The sequence below is a fragment of the Lynx rufus genome, unplaced genomic scaffold, assembly GCF_022079265.1.
Source record: "Lynx rufus isolate CCGP_SWC_20201006 ecotype Redwood Valley unplaced genomic scaffold, mLynRuf1.p SCAF_38, whole genome shotgun sequence".
NCBI classification, from domain to species: Eukaryota; Metazoa; Chordata; class Mammalia; order Carnivora; family Felidae; genus Lynx; species Lynx rufus.
In genome coordinates, this window is record NW_025814854.1 from 2083549 (window position 1) to 2110636 (window position 27088).

Genomic DNA, 27088 nt, shown 5'->3' on the forward strand with positions numbered 1-27088 from the left:
AGGCGAAGTTTGGGTCTGTGCTCGCTACCGTATCCTCAGCACCTGGAACAGCACCAGGCACAAAGCAAGTGCTCCGTGCACTTTGCTGCATGAATGAATGCAAGCAGGAATGCATGCATGCGCAAGGGAAGCACGCGTGAGCCTGCCTCCGGGCCACCCGGGACAGCCCGGCCGGCGCGGAGCCGGGCCCCATCTGCTTCGCGGCCCGACGGGGAGCGAGCAAGCACGCGCAGCCGGGCAGGCGCCCCGGGGCGTCGGCCAACCCCGCAAGTGAGCACACGCAGCACCCGCTTGGACTTCCGCCGGCCTCCGCCGGCCTCTGCTCCCAGGCGCCCCGCCCACCCGCCGCATGGGCACGACGCCCCTCTCCTGACGTCATCTCCCACGGCCTTCCAGAGAGCCGGCCGCGGACGCCGCCATGCTATGTTACGGCGGCTGGCGGGCCTTCCTCGGCGTCGCTGCACAGCGTCTCGCCGAGGCCCCGCCCCCCCGGAAACGTCACCGCGGCTCGTCCGGGCGGGCGCCGCCATGTTGGGGGTCCTCGCCGCGGGCGCGTAGGTGTCTTCATAAGATGCCGGCTCGGCGGCGTCCGGCTTTCTCCCCCCAAGATGGCGTCCATGCGGGAGAGCGACACGGGCCTGTGGCTGCACAACAAACTGGGGGCCACGGACGAGCTGTGGGCGCCGCCCAGCATCGCGTCCCTGCTCACCGCCGCGGTCATCGACAACATCCGCCTCTGCTTCCATGGCCTCTCGTCGGCCGTGAAGCTCAAGCTGCTGCTCGGGACGCTGCACCTTCCGCGACGCACCGTGGACGAGGTGAGGCGGGCGGCGGTGGGGGCCCGGGCCGCCCCTTCCAGTGACCAGAGGCCCCGGGCCCTGCTCCCTCCCCTCCGACCGTCCCTAACGTACCCCCTCGCACCCCTGGCCCGGACCCTCACGGCCAACCGCCCCCTCACCCCCGTCCCCGCGGACCCTCATTCCCGCCCGGGACCCTCCCCCTCACACCCCCTCCCCACGGAGGGGACCCCCTTCCCACAGACCCTCCCCTCCCCGCGGACCCTCGTTTCCACCCCGCACCCTCCTCTTCACACCCCTTCCTGCGGACCCTCATTCCCGTCCCGGACCCCCTCCCCACACCTCCCTCCCCCTCCGACTCTCATTCCTGCCCCGGTCCCTGGTCCCCGGTCCCCGACCCTCATCCGCCCTCCCCGCGAACCCTCATTCTCGCCCCGGACCCTCCCCCTCACACCCCCTCCCCGCAGACCCTCATTCCCGCTCCGGACCCTCCCCTTCACACCCCCTCCCCGCGAACCCTCATTCCCGCTCCGGGCCCCCTCCCCACACCCCCTCCCCGCAGACCGTCATTCCCGCTCCGGACCCTCCCCCTCACACCCCTCTCCCGGAGGATCCTCTTTCCCTCCCGGGACCCCCCTGGTCCCCGACCCTCACACCCCCTCCCCGCGGATCCTCACTCCTTCCTCCCAGGCCCCGCCCCCCTCTCCGGCCCGTCCCCGCCGCCCCCCCCAGGCCCCACCCTGCTCGCGCTAGGGTCCCGGGGTCGGGAGCGGCCGGTGCGCCCTGGCCGGGAGGGGAGGTTGGGGCGGGGGCCGCGGGGCCGGGGCACCTGTTGGCAGCAGGGCTGCGGCGGGCTCCCGCGCTGCGAGCGGCCTGGGGGGCGGCGAGCTGCCCGGAGGACGGGGCTTCCCGGAGCGGGGCGTCTGGGACGAGACGGAGGAGCTGCGGCCCTGGTGGCCCCGCAGTCTCGGTCCCTGGCGGAACAGCCGCTCGTTTAGGGCCCTGAATCCTTGGAGTCTTGCCACCCTCCCATTTTCCGTTTTCCGGCTCAGTGGGCAGCGGTGTGTTTCTGTGCTTTCCTGGACGGTCCTCGGCGTCGCTTTTCGTGCACGCGGCACTAGTGTTCCCGAATGCCGAAGCCCCGCCGTGGTGCCGGCGGCCCGCAGCGACGCTGCGGTGGTTGGTGGCTTGTGCGGGAGCTGTGCCGAAGCGCCCGCGGGGGGCCGGTCCGCGCCGCCCGGCCTCCCGCCCGCGGCCCGCGTGCCTTTACCGCGGCGGGTGCCTGGCCGGGAGTGGGCGGGGCTCGGCTGGAACGGGCCGGGGGCCGCCGCTTCCCGCGTGGCGCGTGCGGCGTGGCGCGTCCGCTCTGCCGCCGGCCCTGGGCCATTTTCCTTGCGAGTGGCCTTCCCTTCCCGGGGCCGGCAGCTCTCCGTCCACCCCGTCCTGGGGAGACCGTGGCTGGCGGCCAGCTTTGTGCGCTGGCGTCCTGCTGTTGCCCGCGTCGCGGTGTTTGCGTTAGGGTGTCCGTAAGCGTGTCTCTGTCCAGGGTACGGTTTCTGGGATTGGAACTCGGGGCGCGGGCGGGGGGCGGGGGGGGGGCTCGGCACGATGCTGAGTTGTTTTTCCAAGTGGTTGTATCCAATTGGACTCCTCACCGGCGCCTGCCGGCCTGGAGGGTGTGGGAAGGTGTTTGGTGGGGCTTTCTTGTTTGTTTTTTCCCAAAGTACCTACTCCATTTTTTAAATTGAGGTATAATTGACCTACAGTGACATTAGTTATATTCGGGTGTGCAGCATAACGATGCAGTGTTCGTATGTATTGTGTGATCACGTCAATACATCGATCATATATGCAGATCGTTTCTTGTGATGAGAACGTTAAAAAAGTGTTTAATGTTTACTTTTGAGAGAGAGAGAGAGAGAGACAGTGTACGAGTGTGTGTGTGTTGGGGAGAGAGACAGAGAGAGAGAGAGAGAGAGAGAGAGAAATGGAGACACAGAGTCCGAAGCAGGCTCCGGGCTCGCAAATGGATCATGACCTGAGCCCAAGTCGGAAGCTCAACCCATTGAGCCACCCAGGCTCCCCTAATGTTTATTTATTTTTGAGAGGGGGTGGGGGAGGGCAGAGAGCAAGGGAGACACAGAATCCCAAGCAGGCTCCAGGCTCTGAGCTGTCGGAGCAGAGCCCCTTCAGGGGCTCGAACTCAGGAGCCATGAGACCATGACCTGAGCCCAAGTCCATCGCTTAATTGACTGAGCCCCCCCAGGCGCCCTGTGATGAGAACTTTTAAAGACTTACTCTCTTGACAGCTTTCAAATGTGCAGTACAGTATTAAGTGTAGGCACTTCGTTCAGTGGTTTTAACTTGTATTTGCCTTAATACTATTATGGTTGAGCTACTACTACTAATGTGGTTCGTGTGTTTATTCACTGTTTGATTTTACTTTTTGTGAATATTCAAATCTTCTGTGTTTTCCTGTCTTTTTTAAATTGCTATGTAGGTTGAAAATATACATACATACGTACGTCGGGTAGCAGTCCTTTTTTCAGTTGTATATGTTACAGATGTTTTCCAGTTTCAGCTTGACTCAGCCCCTTTCCTGGAATCTTCGGACGTTCGGAAGCTCTTAGCTCTAAGTGTGTGCTTGTACCAGTCCCGCCTCCCCCAGTGATGGGGAGGGATTTTGTCTCGTGGGGCATGTGCCTCCCTGTGGGGGGCGGGGGTGGTGGGGCTCCTGCTGTCCGGTTGAGCTGCACAGTCTGCCTTTCACTTGCCGGTCTTCAGTCTACCTGGAATTGATCGTGCTGTGAGGCTGGGAGTGCAGTTTCGCTTTCCATATGGATGTCCGGTGAGTCCAGCACCACTTCCGGAAACAGCTGTCTCTCCCCGTTGATTTGCACTGTCACTGCTTCGGGTCGCTTCTGGGCTCTGCTCTGTTTCTTCAGGCCATTTGAATGTGTCATTGTGCTAATAGCCCACTGAGTCCTCTTACCGCTGCTTGACACAGAAGCCTTGACAAGCAGCCCCTCCCGCTTTGTTCTTCAGGGGCATCTCGGGCTATTCTCGGTCGTTTCTACTTCCACGTGTGTTTGATCTTCCCTTCTGAGGTTACACATACCTCACGTTGGGATTTTGACCGACATGGAAGACCGAGTTGAACTCACGATGCATTCTGGGGTGAAACCGTCTTAATAATACTCAATCTGATAGATTGTGAATATGGACGTATCTCTCTATTTAGATCTGCTTTAATATTTGTTATGAACTGTTAACGATTTTCTCCACAGAGGCCTGCCATCCTGTTAGATGTATTACTCGATATTTCACATTTTTCATGCTGTTGTAGGTGGTATCTGTTAAAATTTTATTTTTTAGATGAGTTTGTGAATAGTATCTGGGCCAAAGGCTTACTAATTGCAATAATCTTTTCTGTAAACTATTTTTCTGTGTCTTTCCTATTCTCTTTCCAGTTATGTTTTTTCTTGCCTTACTGGGCTCACCAGGACTCTGTCTTGTTTCTCATCACACGGGAAGAACTTGGACTGTTTTGCCAGTAAATACTATGTTTCCTATTATTTTGGATGGCTAGCTTTTGTCTGGTTAAGGAAATTCTTCTCTATTTCTAGATTTTGTTTTAAGTTATAATCAAGAATGAGTTTTAAGAGTTCTATTTAGATATAATTTACAAAGCATACAATTCACTCATTTGAAATGTACAATTCAGCAGCTTTTAGTATCTTCACATTTGTGTAGCCATCGTTCTAGACAATTTTAGAACATTTTCATCAGCCCCCAAATAAAGCCTGTACCCATTAGCAGTCTCCCCCTCCAGCCCTACCCCCCTTCCCTAGCCTGAGGCACCCACTTACCTGCTAGAATTCTGTGTCTAATGATTTGTCTATTCTGGACATTTCATATGAATGGAATCATACAATGTGTGGTCTTTTGGGACGGGCTGCTTTCAAGGCTCATCCATGTTGTAGCACGTGTAAGTATTTCATTTCTTTTTTGCAACTGAATGATATCCATTGTATTGATAGAACACATTTTATTCATCAGTTGATGGCCATTTAGGTTGTTTATACTGTTTTACTATTATGAATAATACTGTGAAAGTTCATGACAAGTTTTTATGGGCATATGTTTTCAATGTGGACATTGGATGTCAATTCTCAGGTATATGCCTTGGAGAAGAATTGTTTGGATCATAACTATTTTGAGGAACTGCCAAACTATTTTCCATAGTGGCTTCAGCATTTTTGCATTTTACACGAGTGATTTTTGAGTGTTCCAATTTCTTACATCCTTCCCAACTTTGTTGTTACCAGTCTTTCTGGCATAGTCATCCTAATAGTGTGAACATGAATGGATTTTGAAATTTGTCAGATGGTTAAAATATCCCTTGGCATGTAACTCACCACATTTATAGAATAGTTTCAATTGTAAACCAGCTTTGCATCCCTGAGGTATAAACCTAATTTAGTCATTTTATATTGTTGGATTATGTTGCCCAGATATTTTGTGTAAGAATTTTGTATTTATGTTCCTGGGTGAAATTAACCTGTAATTTTACTTTTTGAAATTGTCCTTGTCATATTTTGGTACTGAAGTTATGCTATCCTTATAAAAGGAATTGTGGTGTATCCTCTGTTTTCCTTTTCTTTGGAGTTTAATAATCGGATTATTTCTTCCTAAATGTTTGGTAGGACTTAGTAATAAAGCTATGTGGGGGAGCCTGGATTTCCTTTGTGGAGAGATTTTTTGAGTATTGATTTTTTTTTCTTATTTATTATCTTTATTTTATTTTTAAAGTTTATTTATTTATTTTGAGAGAGAGTGCTGTGTGCATGTGTGTGAGTGAGAGAAGGGCAGAGAGAGGGAAAGAGAGAATCCCAGGCAGGCTCCACGATGTCAGCACAGAGTGGGATGCAGGGCTAGATCTCATGACCCTCGGATCATGGCCTGAGCTGAAATCAAGAGTTGGATGCTCAACTGACTGAGTCACCTAGGCACCCTGTTTTATATTCTTAAGTAAAAGTTTGATGTTATTTTTTTTTAAAGGATTGACCATTTCTACTAAAACTTCAAATGTATTGGCATAAAGTAGTTAATACCCTCTTATCTTTTTAATATCAGAAGCATGTGTAGTGATGGTCCCTTTTTCATTTTTCTTTTTTTTTGATCTATTTCACCAGATATTTGTTAATTTTATAGAACTTCAAAGGACCAACTGTTGGCTTTGTTGATATTCTCTGTTATGTTATGTATTTGTTACCTGTTTAACTACTTTTTTTCATTTTCATTATCTTCTTCCTTGTATTTCCTTTTTTCTTTTGGTCTTTTACTAATCTCTTAAGATGGAAGCTGACCTCATTTTCAATGCTTTTTCCCTAAGATACATGTATAAAGCCGCAAGGTTTTTTGTAATCACAGCTTTAGCTGCATCCTGCAAGTTTTGTTAAATAGCATTTTCGTTAAGTCGCAATACTTCCTCATTTCTGTGATTTCTTCACTGACACTGTAGTTTAGAATTGTTTCTTAGTTTCTGTACATTGGAGAGGGAGAGATTTTAGTTATGTTTTGTTAGTGATTTCTAGCTGTATTGAGTGCTCATCAGGATACAGTCTACATTATTTCAGTTGTTTGAAATTTAAGATGGCTTAATGGCAAAATATGTAGTCAGTTTTTGTAGACATTGTGATTGAACTTGAGAAGCAGATTTATTCACTAATTTTGAGATCCATTGCCCTGTATATGTTCATTAGGTCAGTTTGTTTATTGTATTGTATAGGTCTACTGTAGTCTTACTGATTTTTAAAAGAATTACTTCATTTATTAGTGAGAGGGGTATGTTGATCTCTGTTATGATTATAGATTTGTCCATGTCTCCTTACCGTTTTATCAGCTTTTGCTTTATATATTTTGAGGCTATGTTATTAGGTGCATGCAAGTTTAGAATTGTTTTAGTTGCCTGTTAAGCTGAACCATGGATCTTTATATAGAGCTTTCTGTATGTGGTAATGTTTTTTGTGCTTAAAGTCATTTTTGGTCCAACTTTAATATAGATATATCAGCTTTCTTTCACTGATATATATCAATATATGTAGTTCTGGGACTTCATAATACCAAAACAATTTTTATTTATTTATTTGAGAGAGAGAGTATGCGTGTGCACGCATCTGATTGGGAGAGGGGATGGGGAGAGAATCTCAAGCAGGCTCTACCCAACACGGAGCTCTATCTCATTAACTGTAAGATCATGACCTCAGTGGAAAATAAGACGTTCAGAGTCAGAGCTTTAACCAACTGAGCCACTCAGACCCAGGCACCCCCCACACCAGTGTGTGTGTGTGTGTGTGTGTGTGTGTGTGTGTTTAAGGTAAGCTCTACGCCCAGTATGGGGCTTGAACTCAATGACCCCAAGATCAAGAGTCTCATGCTATACCAACTGAGCCAGCCAGGTGCCCCTATATTACAGGAAATTATAATAAAGGAATTATTGGCTAGGTTGCAAAAGGATTAGGCCATTCTGGGTAGTTTACTTTTCTGAAAAGCGTTTTTATTTTCTTGGTATTAAAACTTTTTTATTTTTCCCATTTTTTTAAATGTTTATTTATTTTTGAGAGAGAGGGGGGTGTTTGTGAGCAGGGGAGGGGCAGAGGGAGAGAGAGACAGGGTCCGAAGTGGCCTCTGTGTTGACGGCAGAGCGCCTGATGTGGGGCTCGAACGCATGAATCATGAGATCATGACCTGAGCCAGAGTTGGGTGCTTAACTGACTGAGCCACCCAGGCGGCCCTCTTTTTTTTTTTTTTTTTTTTTTGTTAGTATTTTAAGTAATCTGTACACCCAGCATGGGGTTTAAACTCACAACTCTAAGATTGAGAGTCTCATGCACTACCAACTGAACCAGCCAGGTGCCCCAAGAAAATTTGCTGAAACATCTTAATCCACTTAGCTATCTTAATTATCTTTAAGTTATTTAAGTATCTAATACATTTGAAATGTCATTCTAAAGATTAAGTTTTTCTATATAAGACTGTAGATACAGGGGGACTAGATGATCGGGCTGGATGTGTCCACAGTGTGTTAGAGTTCTCCAGAGAAACAGAACCAACAGGGTGTGTGTGTGTGTGTGTGTGTGTGTCTGTGTGTGCACGTGAGTGCACGCCCTATAAATACTCACATATGCCATATACGGGGGTGGTGGTGGAAGGAATTGGCTCACGTGATTAAGGAATCAGAGAAGTCCCAAGATCTGCAGCCAGCAAGCTGGAGACGCTAGAAGAGCCGGTAGTTCAGGCCAAATCCAAAGACTGGAAAAGACCAGTGTCCCACTTTGGCCAAGCAGGAGTTCTGTCTTCAGTTGGTTGAATGAGGCCCACCCATATCAGGGAGGGCAATCTGCTTTATCTAGTGTGCCAATTCAAATGTTAATCTCATCCAGACACACCTAGAATTGACGTTTGGCCCGATGTCTCGCACCCCCGGCCCAATCATGTTGTGCACCCCCGGCCCAATCACGTTGACACATAAGTTTAACCATCACAACAGCATCTGCTACAACCTGTGTTTCATTGTGAAATCCTGAAACCAGTTTACTAGTTTTATGACCTATCTAGTCTTCTTAAAAGCTAAGTAAACAACAGTCTGTGGCTAATACGGGGGGGGGGGGGGGGGGGAGGAAAAGAGATTTGAATGATCCAGTATTTTAGTTTATTTAGTAAGGGGTACAGAAGTAGGTTAGGGCTCCTGCTCTTTAAGAAATTTTTATTCTGGCTAGGGGAGTCGGAATGATGCCTTGAAAATGGAGGCGAACGATTTCAGGATATTATGTACATGAGGTGTCTTGCTGACTACAGAGTGTCATAAAATGTGAATAGTGACTTTGGGATGTTTGAGCTGTATTTGAAAAGGCATTCTAGGAAATAAATGCTACTGGAAAACACCAGTGACCACTGTGGTCTAAGACACTGACATTGGCGCCAGTGGAAGTCTTAGAACAGCGGGACCGGGAGATTCTGTGTATTCTGTAGAGTTAGCCAGGTCCGGGGTGACCATGGGAGGTCTTGGGGATTCCAGTGACCAGTGACCAGGAGGGCGAGAGATGTCTCAGCTGGAGGGTCAGAATGACAAGGCCAGCTGCACAGGGAACGATACCCAGTTTCCCCCAAGGACACACACTGCTCCTGTGGAGTGCTGAGCCTTCCCTCGCGTGGCTGTCTTACTGAGAAACCGTTGACTGAAATTACAGACTCAAACTTGTTTGTCTGAACTCAGGAAGAAGGAAATGTCCCACTTGTACCTGGAGGATCTCAGATGCTCAGACACACAGAAGCAGCCTCAGTTTCCAACCCAGGGGCGGAGGGTCAGATGAGGAGGGTCTGAACGTGACTTCTACCTCTCTTACCTGTGTTGTTTCCAAGGACACTGGACCCAGGTCTGCATCACGGTTCTGACACAGACCTTTTTTACACACGGACTCACCACTTCGTTGAAATTTCGCCTAAACTTTGCTGTCCCCCTGGAACCTAGTACCTCTGTTGTTTTTCTGCGATGGTGCCCGTGAGCCTCTGGCCTGCAGCTGTGTCACCACAGCGAGCCAGCAGCCTGGCACCAGGCTGTAGGCTCGGCTGTGATGGTCCCAGACCGTTGGTGCGGGACCGTGGTTCACTCGGTCGTCCTGCGAGTTTCCAGTGGCACGTTTTGGTGGGCTTTTCAAATTACAGGTATCTTTAATCTGTCTGTTCTAGAAAATCTCAGCAGTTATTTCTTCAACACTGCCTTCACCCCAGTTTCTCTCCCTTTCTCCCTGATTCTGCAGTTAGGTGCATATGGGACTTTCCTCTCTTTCCTGGGTAGCCCCTCCATATTTTCTAGTGGCTTCCTTTCTTTGTTGTGGTCTGGACAGTGCCTGACTTACCACCCCATCCCTTACTTCTGTCTGCTGTTAAACTTTTTACTGGCTTCCTTTTCCTTCCTACAAAGTCTGTTCTGTCGCACTTACTCTTTGACCCCTACATCCTGCTCCCACGTTCCCTGTAGGCAACAACCATTCTGTTCTACTTAAAAGAGTGTCTTTGCTTTTAGGTGGGGACTTTTCTTTCCTTTCAGGTGTAAGTGATCTAAACTGCCTGTATTTAAGGTGTGTAATGCGACATGTACACACCTGTGACATTAGGACAGTGAAGGTTCCGGCGGATCACAACCCACGTCTCCTGGCCCTCTCCCGTGCAACTGCTTTCTGTCACTACAGATTAAGTTGCACATTATAGAACATTATATGCATGGAATCGTCCAGAGTGGGTTTTTTAGGTCTCGCTTCTTTCACTCAGCGTATAATTTTAATATTCGCCCATGTGTTACGTATGCTAATAGTTCATAACTTTTGTTTTTAAGCTTATTTCTTTAAGTGATGTCGACGCCCATCCCGGGGCTGGAACTCACAACCCGAGCTCAAGAGTCGCACGCTCCACTGACTGAGCCGGCCAGGCTCCCTATAGTTCATAATTTTACTGCTGAGTAGGTTGTCTCGGTGTGGGCATGCCCCATTTACGGCTATGTCCCTGCGTGCACTGCTGTTCTCTGGAGGAAGCATGTAGGAGAGGGATGGCTGGGTCCTTTTTCTTTTTAACGTTCATTTGTTTTTGAGAGAGAGCCTGCACGTGCGCACGAGTGAGGGAGCGGCAAGGAGAGAGGGAGACAGGATCCGAAGCAGGCTCTACGATGACAGCAGGGAGCCCGACGTGGCTCAAACTCACGAACCATGAGCTCATGACCTGAGCCCAAGTCGGACACTTAACCGACTGAGCCACCCAGGCACACTGCTCTCCAGGGTGACGGTACCACTCACCTTCCCACCGGCGACATTCGAGGGCTCCAGTTGTCTTCTACATTTGGTAGCGCCTTTCTAATTTTAGGCATTTTTTGAAACAGATTTTATTTTTAAGTAATCTGTGTGCCCAACATGGGGCTCGAATTCACAACGCTGAGATCAATAGTCGCACACGCCCCTGGCTGAGCCAGCCAGGTGTCCCTACAGTCAGGCGTCCTAATAGGTGTCAGTTTGTACTTCCATAATGATAGTGACATTGAGCATCTTTTCTATCAGTCTTACGTTGCAAATCTTCCATATTTTTAAAAAAACTTTTGAAGTTTATTTCTGAGAGAGAGAGAGAGAGAGAGAGACAGCCAGTGGGGGAAGGGCAGAGGGAGAGGGAGAGGGAGAATCCCGAGCAGGCTTGGTGCTTGTCAGTACGGAGCCCAACCTGGGGCTTGAACTCATGAACTGTGAGGTCATGACCTGAGCCGAAATAAAAGAGACTCGGACTCTTAACTGACTGAGGCACCCAGGGGCCCCTTCACATATTTAAAAAAAATTTTTTTTTAATGTTTAATATTTTTGAAAGAGAGACAGCAAGCAGGAGAGGGACAGAGAGCGAGCGAGACACAGAATCCGAAGCAGGCTCCAGGCTCTGAGCTGTCAGCACAGAGCCTGACGCAGGGCTCAAGCTTACAGACCACAAGATCATGACTTGAGCTGAAATCGGTCACTTAACTGACTGAGCCACCCAGGCACCCCCACTTACTACTTTGAATTGATGTAAAATTATATTGTCTACGTACTTCAATTTTTTTTATTCATTTATTTTTTTAAATGTTCATTTTTGAGAGGGAGAATGCACGGGCACGCAAAGTGGGGGAGGGACCGAGACAGAGGGGGACAGAGAATCCCAAGCAGGCTCAGCACTCAGTGCAGAGCCCAGTGTGGGTCTTTGAAGTCATGAACTGTGAGAACATGACCTGAGCTAAAGTCGATGCTTAGCCAACTGAGCCATCCAGGTGCCCCACTTCAGTTCATTTTTTTAAAACAAAACATTATTTTTAATTATTTCAGCCATGTTGCTGTTTATCTAATCCAAGGGTTGATAAACTGACCTGTGACCTGTCTGTATGGTCTGTGAGCTAAGAATGTTGGCACGTTATTGAAAAGTTTATTTAAGCCTGTCTCATATCTTCCTCCCTCCCTCCTTCCCTTCCCTTCCCTTCCCTTCCCTTCCCTTCCCTTCCCTTCCCTTCCCTCCCCTCCCCTCCCCTCCCCTCCCCTCCCCTCCCCTCCCCATGTGGCCCACAAGCCCTAAAATAGTCACTGTCCGGCCCTTCAGAGAAAAATGGGCTGACTCCTGCTCAACTGTGCCCCCGCAGTTGGTGTCCCTGTGCACGTCCCTCCAGCCCTGGGTGGCAGGCTGCAACCAGCTTGGTTGTAACAAGCAGTGCTGTAGCACAGGGCTTCTTACCCCTGGGTCACTGTGGAGCTATCTTTGAAGTCTACGCCCAGGTGGAAGTGTTGGGTCACAGAATGTATCTGCTTAAGTGGTGACATTGTAGTGTCCACACGCCCACCTGAGGTGCCTGAGGGTACTTGATTCCCCCTCACTCTTCTCACACCTGGTTTTGTCCACTTTTCTGGTTTTGTGGATCAGATGGTTGGAAATTGATAGTTTGTGTTCATTTGAGGCATCTGTCCCCTGTGTTCCTTGCCTTGTCAGATTTCCTTTGTATGTTGCCTATTAATAGCATTTGCCTTTGTTTCCGTTGGGGTTGCTGTCTTGTTGATTTGCAGGGACTCTGTATATTTTGGGTAGTAAACACTGCTGGTTTTGAACATTACAGATTGCATCTGCCATTTTGTTACCTGTTAACTTTTTCATTTGTCCTTTGCTGAACAGAAATCTTTCATTTTAATACACAGTAAGTTTTTGGTTTATGCTTTGTGCTTTTGAAGTTTTAAGAAGTCGTTAGATGTGCCTCTTTCGTTTCTTTTCACTTTGTAGTTCTTCCATTCACAGATAGGTCTTTAATGCGTCAGGAGTGCACCTTTGTACGTGCTGTTATATTGGAAGCCGGTCTCACTTTTCTCTGTTCTGAGTCCGAGATCTGTGTCCAACCATGCATTTAGATGCATGCATTTTTCTCATGGATTTGTGACGCTGTGTGTATATGAGAGAGAGAGAGAGAGAGAGAGTGTGTGTGTGCATGCTTTAGGGCATGCGGCGTTGCCCTCTTGGCAAGACCTGGAAGGTCCTTACTCCAGCATCTGCCTCCCCCCAGAGACCCAATGAAAGCTACCATGAGAACACGGTTGAAGATAGGATTCTTCTTTTTTTTTCTCTTAATGTCTATTTATTTTTGAGAGAGAAAGAGAGAGAACATGAGCAGGGGAGGGGAAGACAGGGAGGGAGACACAGAATCCGAAGCAGGCTCCAGGCACTGAGCTGTCAGCACAGAGCCCGATGCTGGGCTCGAATTCAGGAACCGCGAAATCATGACCTGAGCCGAAGTCGGCCGCTCAACCGACTGAGCCCCCAGGAGCCCCAGACATTTACTTTCTTACAATTCTGGACCATAGGACATCGAGACCGAGGTGCTATCTGATTCAGTGTCTTCTGAGGGCTGTCCTGGCCTGCAGACGGCAGCCTTCAGGCTGTGTGCTCACTCCGTAAGAGAGGTCTGGGATCCCTTTTGTAAAAGGCAGGCACCCCTTCCCTCGGGACCCCGTCCCCTCCCGCTACCATCACACTGGGAATTAGGGCTTCAGCGTGTAGTTTGAGGGAACACGCATTCAGTCCATTAACATTTTTAGAAACCAGCGTCCATTTTGCCTTAGGGTTGTTGTATTAGTTTGCCAGGGCTGCTGTAACAAAGTAGCACAAACTAGATGGCTTAGAACAACAGAAACATAGCCTCTCACGGCTCTGGGTGGCCTCTCCTGACTCGGGATGGCCTCGGCTGTTTGGTTGCTTATAGGAGCATCGCTCCAGTCACATAGCTGTTTTCTCCCTGTTTCTTTACCTTGTCTTTCTTCTGTGAGTGTCTCATGTGTGTCCAAGTTTCCCCTCTTCGTAGGGGAAACCAGTCACAATGACTGCATTTTAACTTGACCACCTCTGTAAAGGCTCTGTTTCTGAATAGAGTCATATTCTGAGCCACTGGGCATTAGGACTCTGCCATATCTTTTTGGAGGAGCACAGTTCAACTTAAAACACTAGGTTTACAGGGCATCTGGGTGGCTTAGTTGGTCTAACATCTGACTCTTGATTTTGGCTGAGGTCATGGTCCCAGGGTCGTGGGATCGAGCCCTGCATCAGGTTCTGCACTGAGCATGGAGCCTGCTTGAGATTTTCTCCCCACCCCCCCCACCCCCCCCACCCCCACACACACAGCAGCTCTCACTTGTCCTCTTAAAGAAAACACCCAAAACAGGGGCGCCTCTGACTTCAGCTCTTGTCATGATCTCACGGTTCAAGGGTTCAAGCCCCACATCGGGCTCTGTGCTGACGGCTCAGAGCCTGGAGCCCGCTTCGGATTCTGTGTCCCCCTCTCTGCCCTTCCCCCGCTTGTCCTTTGTGTCTCTCTCTCTCTCTCTCTCAGAAAAAATAAAGTAAATTAAAAAACCAAAACCACTAGGTTTTTGTGAACGCAGGTGGGTTCTCAGTTTATTTTGTGCTCATGTGTGAGCTGTTTTGAGAGCACGTCTTGTGTCTTGCTTGTTTCTGCAGCTCTAACACCGCACCCCACCTGGCCCTCGGGAGAGACTCTGTCCATAGAACAACTAAGTCATTAGAGGGTCTGGTTAGCTGCACATCTCCTCTTGGGGAGGCTTGGGGAGGGGATCGCGCACGCGTCATTCCCTTCACTGCCTCGCAGAGTCTGCTTTCTCTGGTGGGTCTCTTGGTGGGCGCAGAGCTGTTCCCGTCTTCCGCTGCGGGGAATGCTCTGCCTGAGTGTTCTGTTGCCTAGGTGTGTAGGAGAGCCGGAGGGCACGTTCTTCTCGCCCGGGTGTGCGAGAGAGCCGGAGGGCACGTTCTCGGAAGTGCCGACTGCCCTGAGAGCACATAGCGTATAAATTGCGACGCGTGTTGCTAAGGTAAAAGCCTTGTAGACGTTATGCCCGCTTACGTTCTGGCATCAGCTGCTGTTCCTTTATTCGCGGAGGGGAGTTGTGGCACAGGCACGCCTGGGAATGTGCCCGTGCTTTTCCAGGGAGTGGTGACAGATTTGGGGTTTGGCCCGAGGTGGCCGAGTCCAGGCTGTTCTCCCCGAGGGGCCGCGGTGGTCGCCTGCCCAGGTACCTGCCCCGCGCCGCCAGGCTCACCGCGGGAAGCTTGTCTCCTTTCCGTGTGCGTTTCTTTTACATGGAGTGAGGCTGAGTATCCTTTGCGTTTTTAAGAGTTTTGAATCGTTTTCTGGTAAACCTTTTCTTACTGACTTGTAGGATCAAGTGTGTGTGTGTGTTTAATGCCTGTGATAGGAGTTGCAAGTACTTTTTCTCTAGCTTGTCGTGGCTCTTTTGATTGTATTTATGGGGCTTGGACTTTTTTGGGTTTTTCCATGCCAAAATAGTCGTGTAGTAAAGTTGATATTCTTGCCTTTTGTGGTCCTTGGTTTAGAATCGTATGTACAGACGTCTTTCTCACTTAGCAGTCACAAAAAAGGATTCCTGTGGTTTCTTCTAGTATTTTCACAGTCTTACTTTTCAAACTGAAATCGGATCCATTTGCAGCTTATTTGGAAATAAAGTGAGAGACTCGGAGCGTTCTCCATCGTGTGGCACATTCATAACGCGTTTTCACATCTGGTGAGATTAACGCCCTCTCGTTACCTTCTTTTTAAATGTTTCTCTTATTTTCCCTTGTTGATTTTCTCAGAGGAATTTAGAATCAGATTGTCCGGTTGTGTGAAGAAAACCAGGAATTTGAGAGGGGCGGGTGACCCCACACTTAGCGGCTGAAGGAGAACGGCCTTCCCTGTGGCATCGCGTGCCCTCCCCTCGCCCGCCAGGTCCGCGCGGGGCTCCTGCCCTCACTGCTCCGTCACCTTCCTTTGAACTCATTTGTCTGCTTTCTGGTTTTATTGGAGAGAGTCGTAAACGTTCATGGCACTGTAACCGGTCACCAGCATCACACGCTCTGGAGGAGTATTTGCCGAATCCGGACTTTGCCTTTCCTCCTCTTTGCTTCGACTCTGGCTGCGACTGTGCCAGTCAGTGCCTGCCTGCAGCATTAAAGCTCCTTTTGACCCAAGTACGTGCCTCCTGACCCAGCTGTCGTCACAGCTGCATCCTGGTGACGGGGACTGTCCCAGGCCGGCCTGGGCCGCCTCCTGGAGACACCACTCAGCTGTGCCTCTTGGGTGCTCAGGCGTGTGACGTCTGGGGACACGGCACCCGGGCAGGGGCCCGGGCCCGGGGGTGATGCCGGATCTGGAGACATCCTGCAGGCTTTGGCTACATTTCCCTCGGTTACCCTTCCGGGCACTTCCCCCACAGATTTTTCTGCCTCACATCATTTCTCAGATTGAGATATTCACACAGGACTCGTTCTTTGCACGTGCGGTTTGGTGGTCTGGGTACGTTCACAGTGTTGTGCAGACGTCACCGCTCTCTAATCCAGAGCAGTTCGTCACCCCAGCAGGGTGCCCTGTCCTCATCAGCAGTCGCTTCTGTTCCTGTCGGGCCCCTGTCACATCTCTACAGCGCACCTGGAACTGGTCCACTGTGTGGTCTTCTGGGACTGGCTTCTTTGACTCAGCGTCACGTACTGAAGTTCAGGTTGCATCTGTGCTGTGGGTACGCCCCGGTTGAGTCACCCCTTCACTGCTGAGCTCTTAGGAAGAAAGCCGTTGGCATGCAGGTCTCTGGGCGGACGTGCGTTTTCGTTCTCTCGTGTTTGTGCGGGAGTGGAGCCACGGGTCGCACGGTCAACTCCGTGCGCGTCTCACTGAGGGACAGCCAGGCTGGCTCCCCCCCCCCCCCCCCCGCCCCGCGCGGCCTCAGTTTGCATTGCCGGCAGCGGTGTCCAGAGGGTTCCGGTCCCTCTGCCCCTTTGCCCACGTCGCCCACCTGTTTGATTCTGCCCTCGCCCGGCTCGTGAGGCAGCCGCCCGCCGGTGTGGGCCACGTCATGACGTCACGTTTGCAGCCTCTCTTCTGCGTGGTCGTTGGCGAGTATGGACATTCGGGAGTTTCCTCAGGCGCAGTCTGTGTGTGTTTCTTGTTCTTCGTGCTTCGGAGCCATTGCCCAGGGTGGAACCTGCCATCTTACTGAGCCACTTAGAACGCTGGGCGCTCAGTACGTGTCATTTTCTTAGGCACAATTTTAGTCGGCCTGGGACGTGTTTTTATGCTCTTCTTGTTGTAGCAAGGGACGCATAAAGTTGTTTTAATTTGAGGGGCACCTGGGTGGCTCAGTCGGTCAAGCATCCAACTCTTGATTTTGGCTCAGGTCACAATATCATGTTTCGTGAGTCTGAGCCCCACATTAGGCTCTGTGCTCTCAGTGCTGAGCCTGCTTGGGATTCTCTCCCTCCCTCTCTCTCTCAAAATAAATAAATAAACATCTTTTAAAAATTGTTTAATTTTTTGGGGCGCCTTGGTGACTCAGTCGGTTAAGCATCCAACTCTTGATTTTGGCTCAGGTCATGATCTCACGGTTCGTGAGTTCGAGCCCCACGTCGGGCTCCATGCTGATGATGCAGAACCTGCTTGGGATTCTCTCTCCCCCTGTCTTTCTGCCCCTCCCCTGCTCGCTCTCTCTCTCTCTCTCTCTCTCAAATAAACTTTTTAAAAAAATTTTAAATTGTTTAATTTTTCACTTTGTGCTTTTTTGTTTTTAACGCAGAACAGAGCTTATATTATACCTCAATGGAAGTAAAGGGGAAGGCAGTGGATGGGGCACTCTTCTGTAACAGCAAAAAGCCCCCCCTACCACAAATGTTTACAAATTAATGTTTGCTGCTTTTTTTCTTTTCGAATATTCATTTAAATTCTAGTTAGTGAACATATAGTACAATGTTGGTTTCAGGGTTTATCATTTTTACCATCAGAGAACATATTTCTGCATATTTCAAGATATGGCCTTTTAGAACTGGTCAGCTGGCACCTGACCCTGTGTGTGGCTGGCAGGGGAGGGGGGCCCACCCTGAAGCTTTGACCTCACACGTGGGTACCTCTCCTCCAGTGGGTGGGAATGGGAGGGGGGCAGGGAGCTGTGGTGCAGGTGAGAAGGGCAGTTGCTGCCCCTGCGGGGCCAGGAGTGAGGAATCACATGTCTGAGGGATGGGAAGACCAGTGACCAGGTGGGCTGAGTGTAGGGCTAGTGTGGTCTTGCAGCGGCTCAAGGGTCCGGCCTTCTCCCCTTCCCCGGCCCTCTGTCTCCTGCATCCGTGCTCCCCCGTCAGGACTGTGAGCTCGCCTCTCCTTCCTGAAGGTGCCCCATCAGCAGGTTTCCTAAACAGGGGTGTGGGCCTGGCAAAGGCAGGGGCTTGTGTGTGGACAGCCCTCCCTCCGGCTGCTGTCCCGGCACACGGTCACCTGGGTGCCGCTAGGAGCCATCTAGGGGGCTGTGGGGAGAGGCTGCTGCGGGAGGGGGAGTGGGCAACAGGCGAAGGTGGGGGCGCTCAGTGTGAGTGGGCATCGCGACCTGGCAGAGGCCGTGGTGGCCCAGGGGAGCGGGATGGCCCTGGGGTGGGGGGAGCACAGAGGAAGGGGAGCCCAGGTTCCCGTGAGGAGGGGGCCAGGCACGGAGGCGGTTGCTGTGGAGGCTGGACGCTTCCCCACAGAGCTTCAGTGGGGTGTGAAGGGGGCTGCTGTCTGTGTTAGGGAACAAAGGTGTGCAGACACCTGCACCTGCGGGGGCTGCTGTCCCCAGCTGGTTGCCAAGGCCTGTCAGCAGTGGGCGGGGCTTCCGGGAGGGGCGGCCGTGCAGCCCCCAGGCTCAGGACACTGTCTCTCCTTTCCCGGCAGATGAAGGGCGCCCTGGCGGAGATTATCCAGCTGGCTACCCTGGACTCGGACCCCTGGGTTCTCATGGTAGCTGACATCCTGAAGTCCTTTCCCGACACCGGCTCGCTTAACCTTGACCTTGAAGAACAGAATCCCAACGTTCAAGATATTCTAGGAGAACTTAGAGAAAAGGGTATTTGTGTGTGTGTGTTTTATGTGGGGAGGAGGGAAATGTGAACTTGACATCTACGGTGTTGCGTGGTGTGCGGGGCAGTTGCTGCGGTTCCGGAAATGTTATCTGTGTGCATTTTCCACCCCCACCCCCACCCCCCGCCAGAGCTGCTGCCCAGCTCCTGGCCCGTCTCAGAATACCAAGCTTGTCAACAGCCCGCAAGCCGCTCCTCACTGCTCAGCTCCGTGAGGCCATGGGCTCTGCCCGTTCAGGTTGCATCTCTAGAGCGTAGAACATTCCCTGGCACAGAGTAGATGCTCAGAACTGTGTGTTTAAAGTATCACCAGTTGAGTTATTTTGAGCTTGAACTGAAAATTTTTGAGAAAATTCTCGTAAATGATCAGAGAAGACATAGAAAGACGAGGAGGGCTGTTCCTCCCAGATCTCTCTCTGTCCGGAGACAGGTGCTGGTGCCCCTTCAAGATGGAGCCTGTGCTGCCGCAGGGCCAGTAGCCTGGCCATTCCCCCCACACAACACAGAGTCTTTGGGAGCCCTGGGAAGCAAACCCAGGACGTCTTTGTCCTGGTGGTTATCTTGACCAGGGTCCAGGTGAGGTCTGCCTCTTAGGTGGGGAAGGGCCTGCTTTGTCTTCGGCTGCAGGGGGCTTCTTGGCCCCTGGCGGGGGGGGGAGGGTGGGGCCTGGTCCTATGGTGGGGGGGGGCAGGAAAAATAGGGGTGCATTTGAGCTCCTTCCTCAAGGGTTTTCCCTGAGTTCTGACTCCTGGGGGGACAGAGAAGCCACCCGAGTGCTGCTTCTGAGGGCCAGGATCCAGCAGAAGCCGGAAGAGACCACTGACAGGGGCCCGTGGAGGCTGCAGAGAGAAGCCTATGGTGACCACAGACTCACCTTTCCTATTGCTCGGGGGTGTGTGGGCATTTCTGATGCCTGGGAATGCTGGAGACACTCTCCAAAAATTGTCGTATTGATGCACACCGGTGGGGCCCCATCCTGGTGGGTGGCCACCCACTTGACCACCAGCCATGTTGGTGGCCGCGACTGGCGGGCGACTGGTGGAGTGGAGACGCTGGGGAGTCCGTCTTTGACGGATCAAAGCGGAAGATCCGCAGCTGTAAATAGGAAACGGCATCTTGGATTGTGTTTTCACATCAGTGGTGGAGACGGTGGCCTGGGTGAGGGAGCTCCTAACGAGTTGTGTCGGTTCTTGAATGAGCAGTGAATGAGTGTGAGGCGTCAGCCATGCTGCCACTGGAGTGCCAGTACCTGAATAAAAACGCCCTGACGACCCTCGCCGGACCCCTCACTCCCCCAGTGAAACATTTTCAATTAAAGAGGAAGCCGAAGAGTGCCACGCTGAGGGCAGAGCTCCTGCAGAAATGTGAGTGTCCGCCATCTAGGCGCCGGGCTGGCGGGGACCCTCTCCTCTCGGGGCCGCCCTGCCGAGCTCACGGTCGTGCTTCGGCCTCGGTCTGTACTTTTACTTTCAGAGTTCTTTGATTTATGGCTCCTAACCTGTCTTCTTGAGACCGAGGTCTGCAAAAGTTTTTTAGAAATTTATTTACTGCTACGCTAAACTGTGTGTTCTAAAATCTGCTCTAGAAACTTCAGAATTTTCGGGTTAAAGTGTCTGTAATCTTGTTACAAAAAGTGAAATCTGCAAACAGTGATGTGGGCAGTGATAGGTGGCCTGGCAAAAGCTCCTGAAAGGCCGGCCCCTCCTGTGACTGCCTTTCTCTGGAGTTGCAGATGGCGTGCATTTCACCGTAAAGATGTTTCAGCGTTTTATTTAACGTTTTCTCAGACAGTAGCATGTGAAATGGGTGTGGAAGTTGTTTGCTAGAAAAAAGGCAAGGAAGTTGATTCTTTTCAACCAAATTGCAAAACATATCCCGATAAACTTTTATTTTGAATGGCTACAGAATTGGTGTCAATGACATACGTAAATGCCCTGGTTGCAAAGCATCTGGGTAAAACACACCAGCCGTTGTGACTCTTAGTTCAGAATAGACAGTGTCTTGGGTCTGGTGCCGTGCTGTGGCTGCATGGGGCTGGTGGCCCCGCTGTCCCCTGTGGCAGAGCCTAGTGCTGGGGACCAGGCTTCCGGCCCCGCCTCGCTGCTCCCTTCCCCTTCCCCAGCACCCACCGAGCCGTCTCAGGAAAATCTCGTTCCCTCCTCATACTTCTGCGTCTGCACACACTTTGCCTGATGACCACGGTCATCAGTGTCCAGTGAGGACACTCCCATCGGGGCTGCCCGATTTGAGACCTCACACAGGGTGCCCAGGAGGCCTCCCTCTGGCTCCCCTGTCGGGCCCCTCTGGAGTACGGTTCTGCCCCTTCCGGGCAGCCCCACGGCTCTCCTTACTTGAAAGTAGGTCTTGTAAGCAAAAAACATACCATTTGCAGTCACATTGGGCTTCGGGGAACGTATGAATGTGTCTTTAGGAAGAGAGACCCGTGTGTGTGTGTGTGTGTGTGTGTGTGTGTGTGTGTGTGTGTGAGTGAATACTTACAGCACCTACTTCCTAGCGAGTCATTTCGTGAGCGCCACGCACATGTACCGCGGGACACGCTGCTGACACGTGCAACCCTCTTACAGCCACCGAGACGGCCCAGCAGCTGAAGCGGAGCGCGGGCGTGCCCTTCCACGCCAAGGGCCGGGGACTGCTCCGGAAGATGGACACCACAAGTAAGGCCTTGCCCGCTGCGCTCCGCCCTGGCAGCCCGAGCACGGAGCCGCAGGACTCCTTCCTGCTTCCGGGCTTGCCTCTGGGTCAGAGATTGGGGTTTGGCTTCAAAGACGGTTTTTCCTGGTTAGCCACACCATTTATTTATTTTTTTTTTAATTTTTTTTTTTTTTCAACGTTTATTTATTTTTTTTTGGGACAGAGAGAGACAGAGCATGAACGGGGGAGGGGCAGAGAGAGAGGGAGACACAGAATCGGAAACAGGCTCCAGGCTCCGAGCCATCAGCCCAGAGCCTGACGCGGGGCTCAAACTCACGGACCGCGAGATCGTGACCTGGCTGAAGTCGGACGCTTAACCGACTGCGCCACCCAGGCGCCCCTAGCCACACCATTTAAATGTTGGGCCCCAAAGGTGCCTTAAGAGGTGTTGGGAAAGGAACGCGTGGAATGAGGAGAGCTCAGGGTTAATGCAGGTTTTCCACCTACGGAAAGACCTGGAAGGATATACGTGGACATGCCAAGAGGAGCAAGACCAGAATTTGAGCAGGATGTGGGGGGGGGGGGGGGGGAGGGTGCCCCCTGCGCACGGTGAGTGCCGCCCCGCCGCAGAGCTTCGGGACTGACGGTGGACTGCGAAATGCCCCGGTGGCTGGTGCTCCTGGGCCGTACCTTCCTCCTTCCCTCAGGGCTGGAAACAGTTTCCAGCCCTGCGTGCACATCACCGGAGCAGAGAACAGGTGGCCTGGAGCGTGCCTCCAGAAGGCACCGGACAAACCAACCCAAGGGCAAGAGGCAGGGCCCAGGGTGACCGGGCAGCAGGGGAGGGGTGCCACCTGAAAACAGAGGGCACCCTGTTGAGCTGACAGGGAAGCCTGGCGGGGTCCCTTCTAGAGGCCCGCCCACCCCGCTCACCGGAGAAAGCTCTCAGGTTCTCCACGCCCCAGCAACGTGTCCTGAGGGCAGTGCTGGCCAGAGGCTGCGTGTGCCCTGGGCCTGGCTCACGGGGTGAGACCTGAGCAGGAGCAGGCCTGCGGGCTGAGCGTGGAGATGGGGTCCCGGGGGCGAGAGTGGGGAGGTGCTAGATGCCCAGCGGTGGGGGGGCAGGCCCTGCTTGAAAGGGAAGGTCGCTGTGTGTCAGGTGACTTCTTTTTGACACACTTAGGACCAACTTGAGGAGGAAGGGAGGGAGGGGAGGAGGAAGGGAGGAAGGAAGAGAGGGAGGGAGGGAGGTGGGAGGGAGGGAGGGAGGGTGATTCTGGCTGCAGTGTGTGGGTATCTAGCCTTTCACGGTCAGTTTGCTGGGAGGTACAAGAAGGGAGCGTGGGTAGAAGTTGCGTCCGTGCCGTCGGAAGCCCGCTGTGTTAGGATGGATGGCTGCAGACACGGTGTCGGTTTTTGTTCGTGCTTTGTCAACAATATCCTAGATTGGCTGTGATGTCATTGCTTCCTATGGCCTTGCCCTCAGACTCGACACCTGAGCCCTTGGCCACCAGGAGAGGGTCGCCCAGGGTCGCAGGTGTACTGGTGATGTCGCCTCCACCCACCCTCGCAGAGACACGGCGGTCCGTGGGAATTGGGGTTGCACCCGCTGGGCTCGCGCATGGTGTCACGGGGCCGGTGAAGCGGGCGGTGTGCTGGCAGGGTGGCCTCGCTCCTCAGAGGGAAGCATGAGAGTGGCAGGAGACAGGCCGGTCCCTGAGGTCCCCACCTCTTTGCAGCCCCGCTCAAAGGCATCCCGAAGCAGGCGCCCTTCAGAAGCCCCACCACCCCCAGTGTCTTCAGCCCCGCCGGGAACCGGACCCCCATCCCGCCTTCGAGGACCCCCCTGCGGAAGGAGAGGGGAGTGAAGGTAGGCACTTCCCCTCTGGTATCCGCGGCCTCACGAGACCGGCCTCGGTGTCCCTCACACCGCGGGTAAGGGCCGGCTTCTGTCTGTTTTGACAGCTGCTCGACATTTCTGAGCTGGACATGGTGGGAGCCGGCCGAGAGGCAAAGAGGAGGAGGAAGACGCTGGGTGTGTACACGGGGCTCCCTACAGGGTCTGGGCTGCCCTCCGCCCGGGCGCTTGGTCGGGGAGCCGGGGGTCAGGCATCGGGGTGGGTCTGGGCTGCAGTCCACCTGGGGGCTGCGCTTCCTGGCCGGTCCCTCTCCCGGTGACTCGTCCCGCCGGTGGCTTTTGTCTTGACGCTAGGTCCTCAACCGGGGCGCGGTGATCATACGGGGCAGGACTTCTGGAAAATGAGCTCACTCTGTTCTTTGCCTGGAGACCGTGTTTGAAGCACACGTTCAGTGTGGCGGTTCGGGATTGCACCCCGGGGGCCCGCTGGGCCTGCTTGTGGGGTGCGCGCAGTCGGGGCCACTGGCGAGGACTCTGTTTTGTCAGCAGATGCGGAAGTGGTGGAAAAGCCAGCCAAGGAGGAGACCGTCGTGGAGAACGCCACCCCAGATTACGCGGCCGGCCTGGTGTCCACACAGGTGGGGCCTGGGCGCTGCAGGGGCGCCTTCCACAACCACCCATCTCCCCCCACCCCCCCCCCCCAGCTCCTCTTGCGGCCGACATGTGGTTAGCCACACAGTGTGCCCTGTGGGGAGCGTGTGTGTGTGTGGATACGGGTGCGAGAGGCGTTGCACTAGGGCTGTGTGTGCGCGTCCCACGTGTGCTTTCCGGGGGGCTCTGTGGTGAGTCTCCTCACCTCTGGGCCTTGGTTTCCCCTCTCTAGTGGGGACCTGTCTTTGGGGCCTCAGTCCCGCCCACAGTGGAGGGGGTCAGCGGGCAAGCATAGCCTGCTTCTCGGATTCTCGTCCATGCACACCATCCCCACGCAGCTCTCGTGGGGATGGGGCCACGGGCAAGGGCTGGAGAAAGGCCTTGTGGGCATGGCTTGCTTCCGGGTAACGGCCCAGTTTCCTTCTATTGCAGAGTGGTGTTTTCTCTCCTCCTGGCTGGCTGGTTTGGGAAGCCCCCCCTCCCCCGCCCCCCATGAGGCAGGTCCAGACAGGGGCTGAGGAGAGCAGTGCCCGCCGTCCTGCCCCAGGGTTGGGAGTGCCTCCCGTGGGGGTGGAGGATGGAGTCTGAGGCTCACAGGGGAGCCAGCACAGGCCAGCGTCCAGGGGAAGCACTGAGCCCTGGGTCTCTTCTGGGAGGGATCGTAATAAAATCTGTTCCAGAAACTCGGATCCTTGAACAACGAGCCTGCGCTGCCCTCCACGAGCTACCTGCCTGCCACCCCCAGCGTGGTCCCGGCCTCGTCCTACATCCCCAGCTCCGAGACCCCACCAGGTGAGCGGGCAGGTGTCCGGCTCAGCCTTCTCCAGACCCCTCCCCAGCACCCACCGGGACTGCCGCCCGCTGGGGAGGGAGCGGATCCTCCCTTGCTCACATGGCGCTTCCCTGGGCGGCAGGGCATCTGTGCTGGAGCAAAACCCCAAGTTTTCACCTGCTCTGTCCTTTCTGGAGGCCCCTTCGTAGGGCCCAGTGGGGAGTGGGGGAGCTGGAGGAGGGGGAGGGGGTTGCCCAGCTGACGTCAAGATAGGGTCCAGGGATCCCCTCGCAGTCACAGAATTTCTGACAAAAAGGTGGACCCAGGGTAATGGACTTGACTCTGGGGCTCTGGCGTCACTGGGCTTAGCTTTGCCCTCCGGGAGCGGAAGTGGCCAGAGGGGGCCATGGGGGCCAGCAGCCCTGTTGGGCTGCAGGAGGCTGCCTTCCTGTGTTACCGGGGCCGTGGTGGGGGGGGGGGGGTAGGGAGGGGTGCGGGCAGGGGGCTGGGCCAGGCCTGGACATCTCATCTGCCGTCTGGAAGAGCCTGAGACTCCCTGCTCCCGCGGGGCCCGGAGGTGCTGCCGGTGGTTCAGGCTCAGGCCCCAGCTTCGGCCAGACGGCCTCCCACTGGGGACTCAGAGGCAGGACGGGGTCTGGCAGTCAGGGCCTGGGAGGTGGAGCAGGACCTGTCCCCTTGTTCTAGGGGCAGTGGAGCCCAGGAGAGCTCAAGGGCCGGGGGGGGGGGGGTCCCCGGGGTCCCCGTCCCCCCTTCCTTCCCCCGCCCCATCACCAGACCGCATTCTTCTTACAGCACCGTCTTCTCGGGAGGCTGGCCTGCAGGCCAGCCGGCCGCCTGAGGAGCCCAGTGCCCCAAGCCCTGCGCTGCCAGCACAGTTCAAGCAGAGGGCACCCATGTACAACAGCGGCCCGAGCCCTGCCGCGTCCACACCCTCAACGCCCACCTCCCCCCTGACGCCCACCACACCCCCCGGCCGTCACCCCGGCCGCCCAGACGCCTCCGGTGGCCATGGTGGCCCCACAGACCCAGCCCCCTGCCCAGCAGCAGCAGCCCAAGAAGAACCTGTCCCTCACGGTAGGTGTGCCCTGGGCGGGCTGAGGCCTTGCCCGCCCGCAGCTGCAGTGGGGGCACCCGCAGTGCCCGGATACCCACACCCCTGTCCACGCTTGCAGAGAGAGCAGATGTTTGCCGCGCAGGAGATGTTCAAGACGGCCAACAAAGTCACACGGCCGGAGAAGGCCCTCATCCTGGGCTTCATGGCCGGCTCCCGAGGTAGGTGTGTGTGTGGCTGGCCCCGGGGGGGCGGGCGGGGGGACGAGGGCCCCGGGAGGGGCGGGGGGACGGGCTCCTCAGTCCCCGGTGCCCCGCCCAGCAGCCCCTGCCCTCCGCAGAGAACCCGTGCCAGGAGCAGGGCGACGTGATCCAGATCAAGCTCAGCGAGCACACGGAGGACCTGCCCAAGTCGGACGGCCAGGGCAGCACCACCATGCTGGTGGACACCGTGTTCGAGATGAACTATGCCACAGGCCAGTGGACGCGCTTCAAGAAGTACAAGCCCATGGCCAACGTGTCCTAGGGGCCGCCCGCCGCCCGTGCCGGCCTTCGCCGTGGGGCTTGGCGGGACGGCCGCTCCTCGGGCTCCACCGGGCCCCAGCCCGCTAAAGCTTTAGGTTCATTTCTCGGGGGTGTTCTGGACTTGTTTTTTAAATTTTACTATGGGTTACCTTTTGTGTGATTTCGGATACTTTTTTGGATTCAATATTACATTTTCGAATGTTCAAGTTAACCAGAAAAGTTATAACTTTCGAATTTTAGCGACAGCTCTGCTTATTAGACTTTTATCTTTTTTATTTTTTCTTAAATTCCACTGACCACGAAGGAGGGCTTTTCCTTGCTAGTGCGACGCTCTCCCCGCCCCCCGAGGTTGAGGGGACCAAAGGGATGCCTGGCGCGGTGGACAGGGTGAGGTAGGGCTGCCGAGTACCCCAGGGCGGGAGATGCGGGCCGCGCTCACCGCCCGCAGCTTTTGTATTTGTCTTTTGTACGGTTGTGAGCGTTGAGACCGGTCTTCTGGTACCTGTTTTCATTGTAAAACTATCTGAGTAATTAAAGTCTAGCTTTTCTAAAGAAAGCCCCGCGGCGGTGTTTCAGGCCAGCCCGTCCTCTCTGCTCCAGGGCCGCAGCCCCCGTTGGGGTGGGTGGCGGCGGGCTGGCAGGATGGTCACTCCCCGACCAGGGGGAGCCAGGGTCAAAGGCTCTCCTCAGGGAAGATGGAGGACCCGGGGCGGGGCTGAGCGTCCGCTCAGAAGGGTCGGCAGCTCCTGACCGTTTCACCCTCGATGGGGATTTGCT

General features: G+C 53.8%; 1 protein-coding gene across 1 annotated transcript; it reads left to right on the top strand.

The window, feature by feature from the left end:
* The first annotated feature begins 514 nt into the window (after positions 1-514).
* Positions 515-26863, top strand: NELFA (negative elongation factor complex member A). The gene is given in 12 exon segments (XM_047094238.1): positions 515-818; positions 18598-18769; positions 19985-20146; positions 21368-21457; positions 23174-23304; positions 23400-23469; positions 23842-23930; positions 24624-24735; positions 25529-25701; positions 25703-25810; positions 25909-26008; positions 26128-26863. Coding segments are annotated over 12 exon segments (1602 nt in total). The 5' UTR covers positions 515-608; the 3' UTR covers positions 26313-26863.
* The last annotated feature ends 225 nt before the right edge of the window (positions 26864-27088 follow it).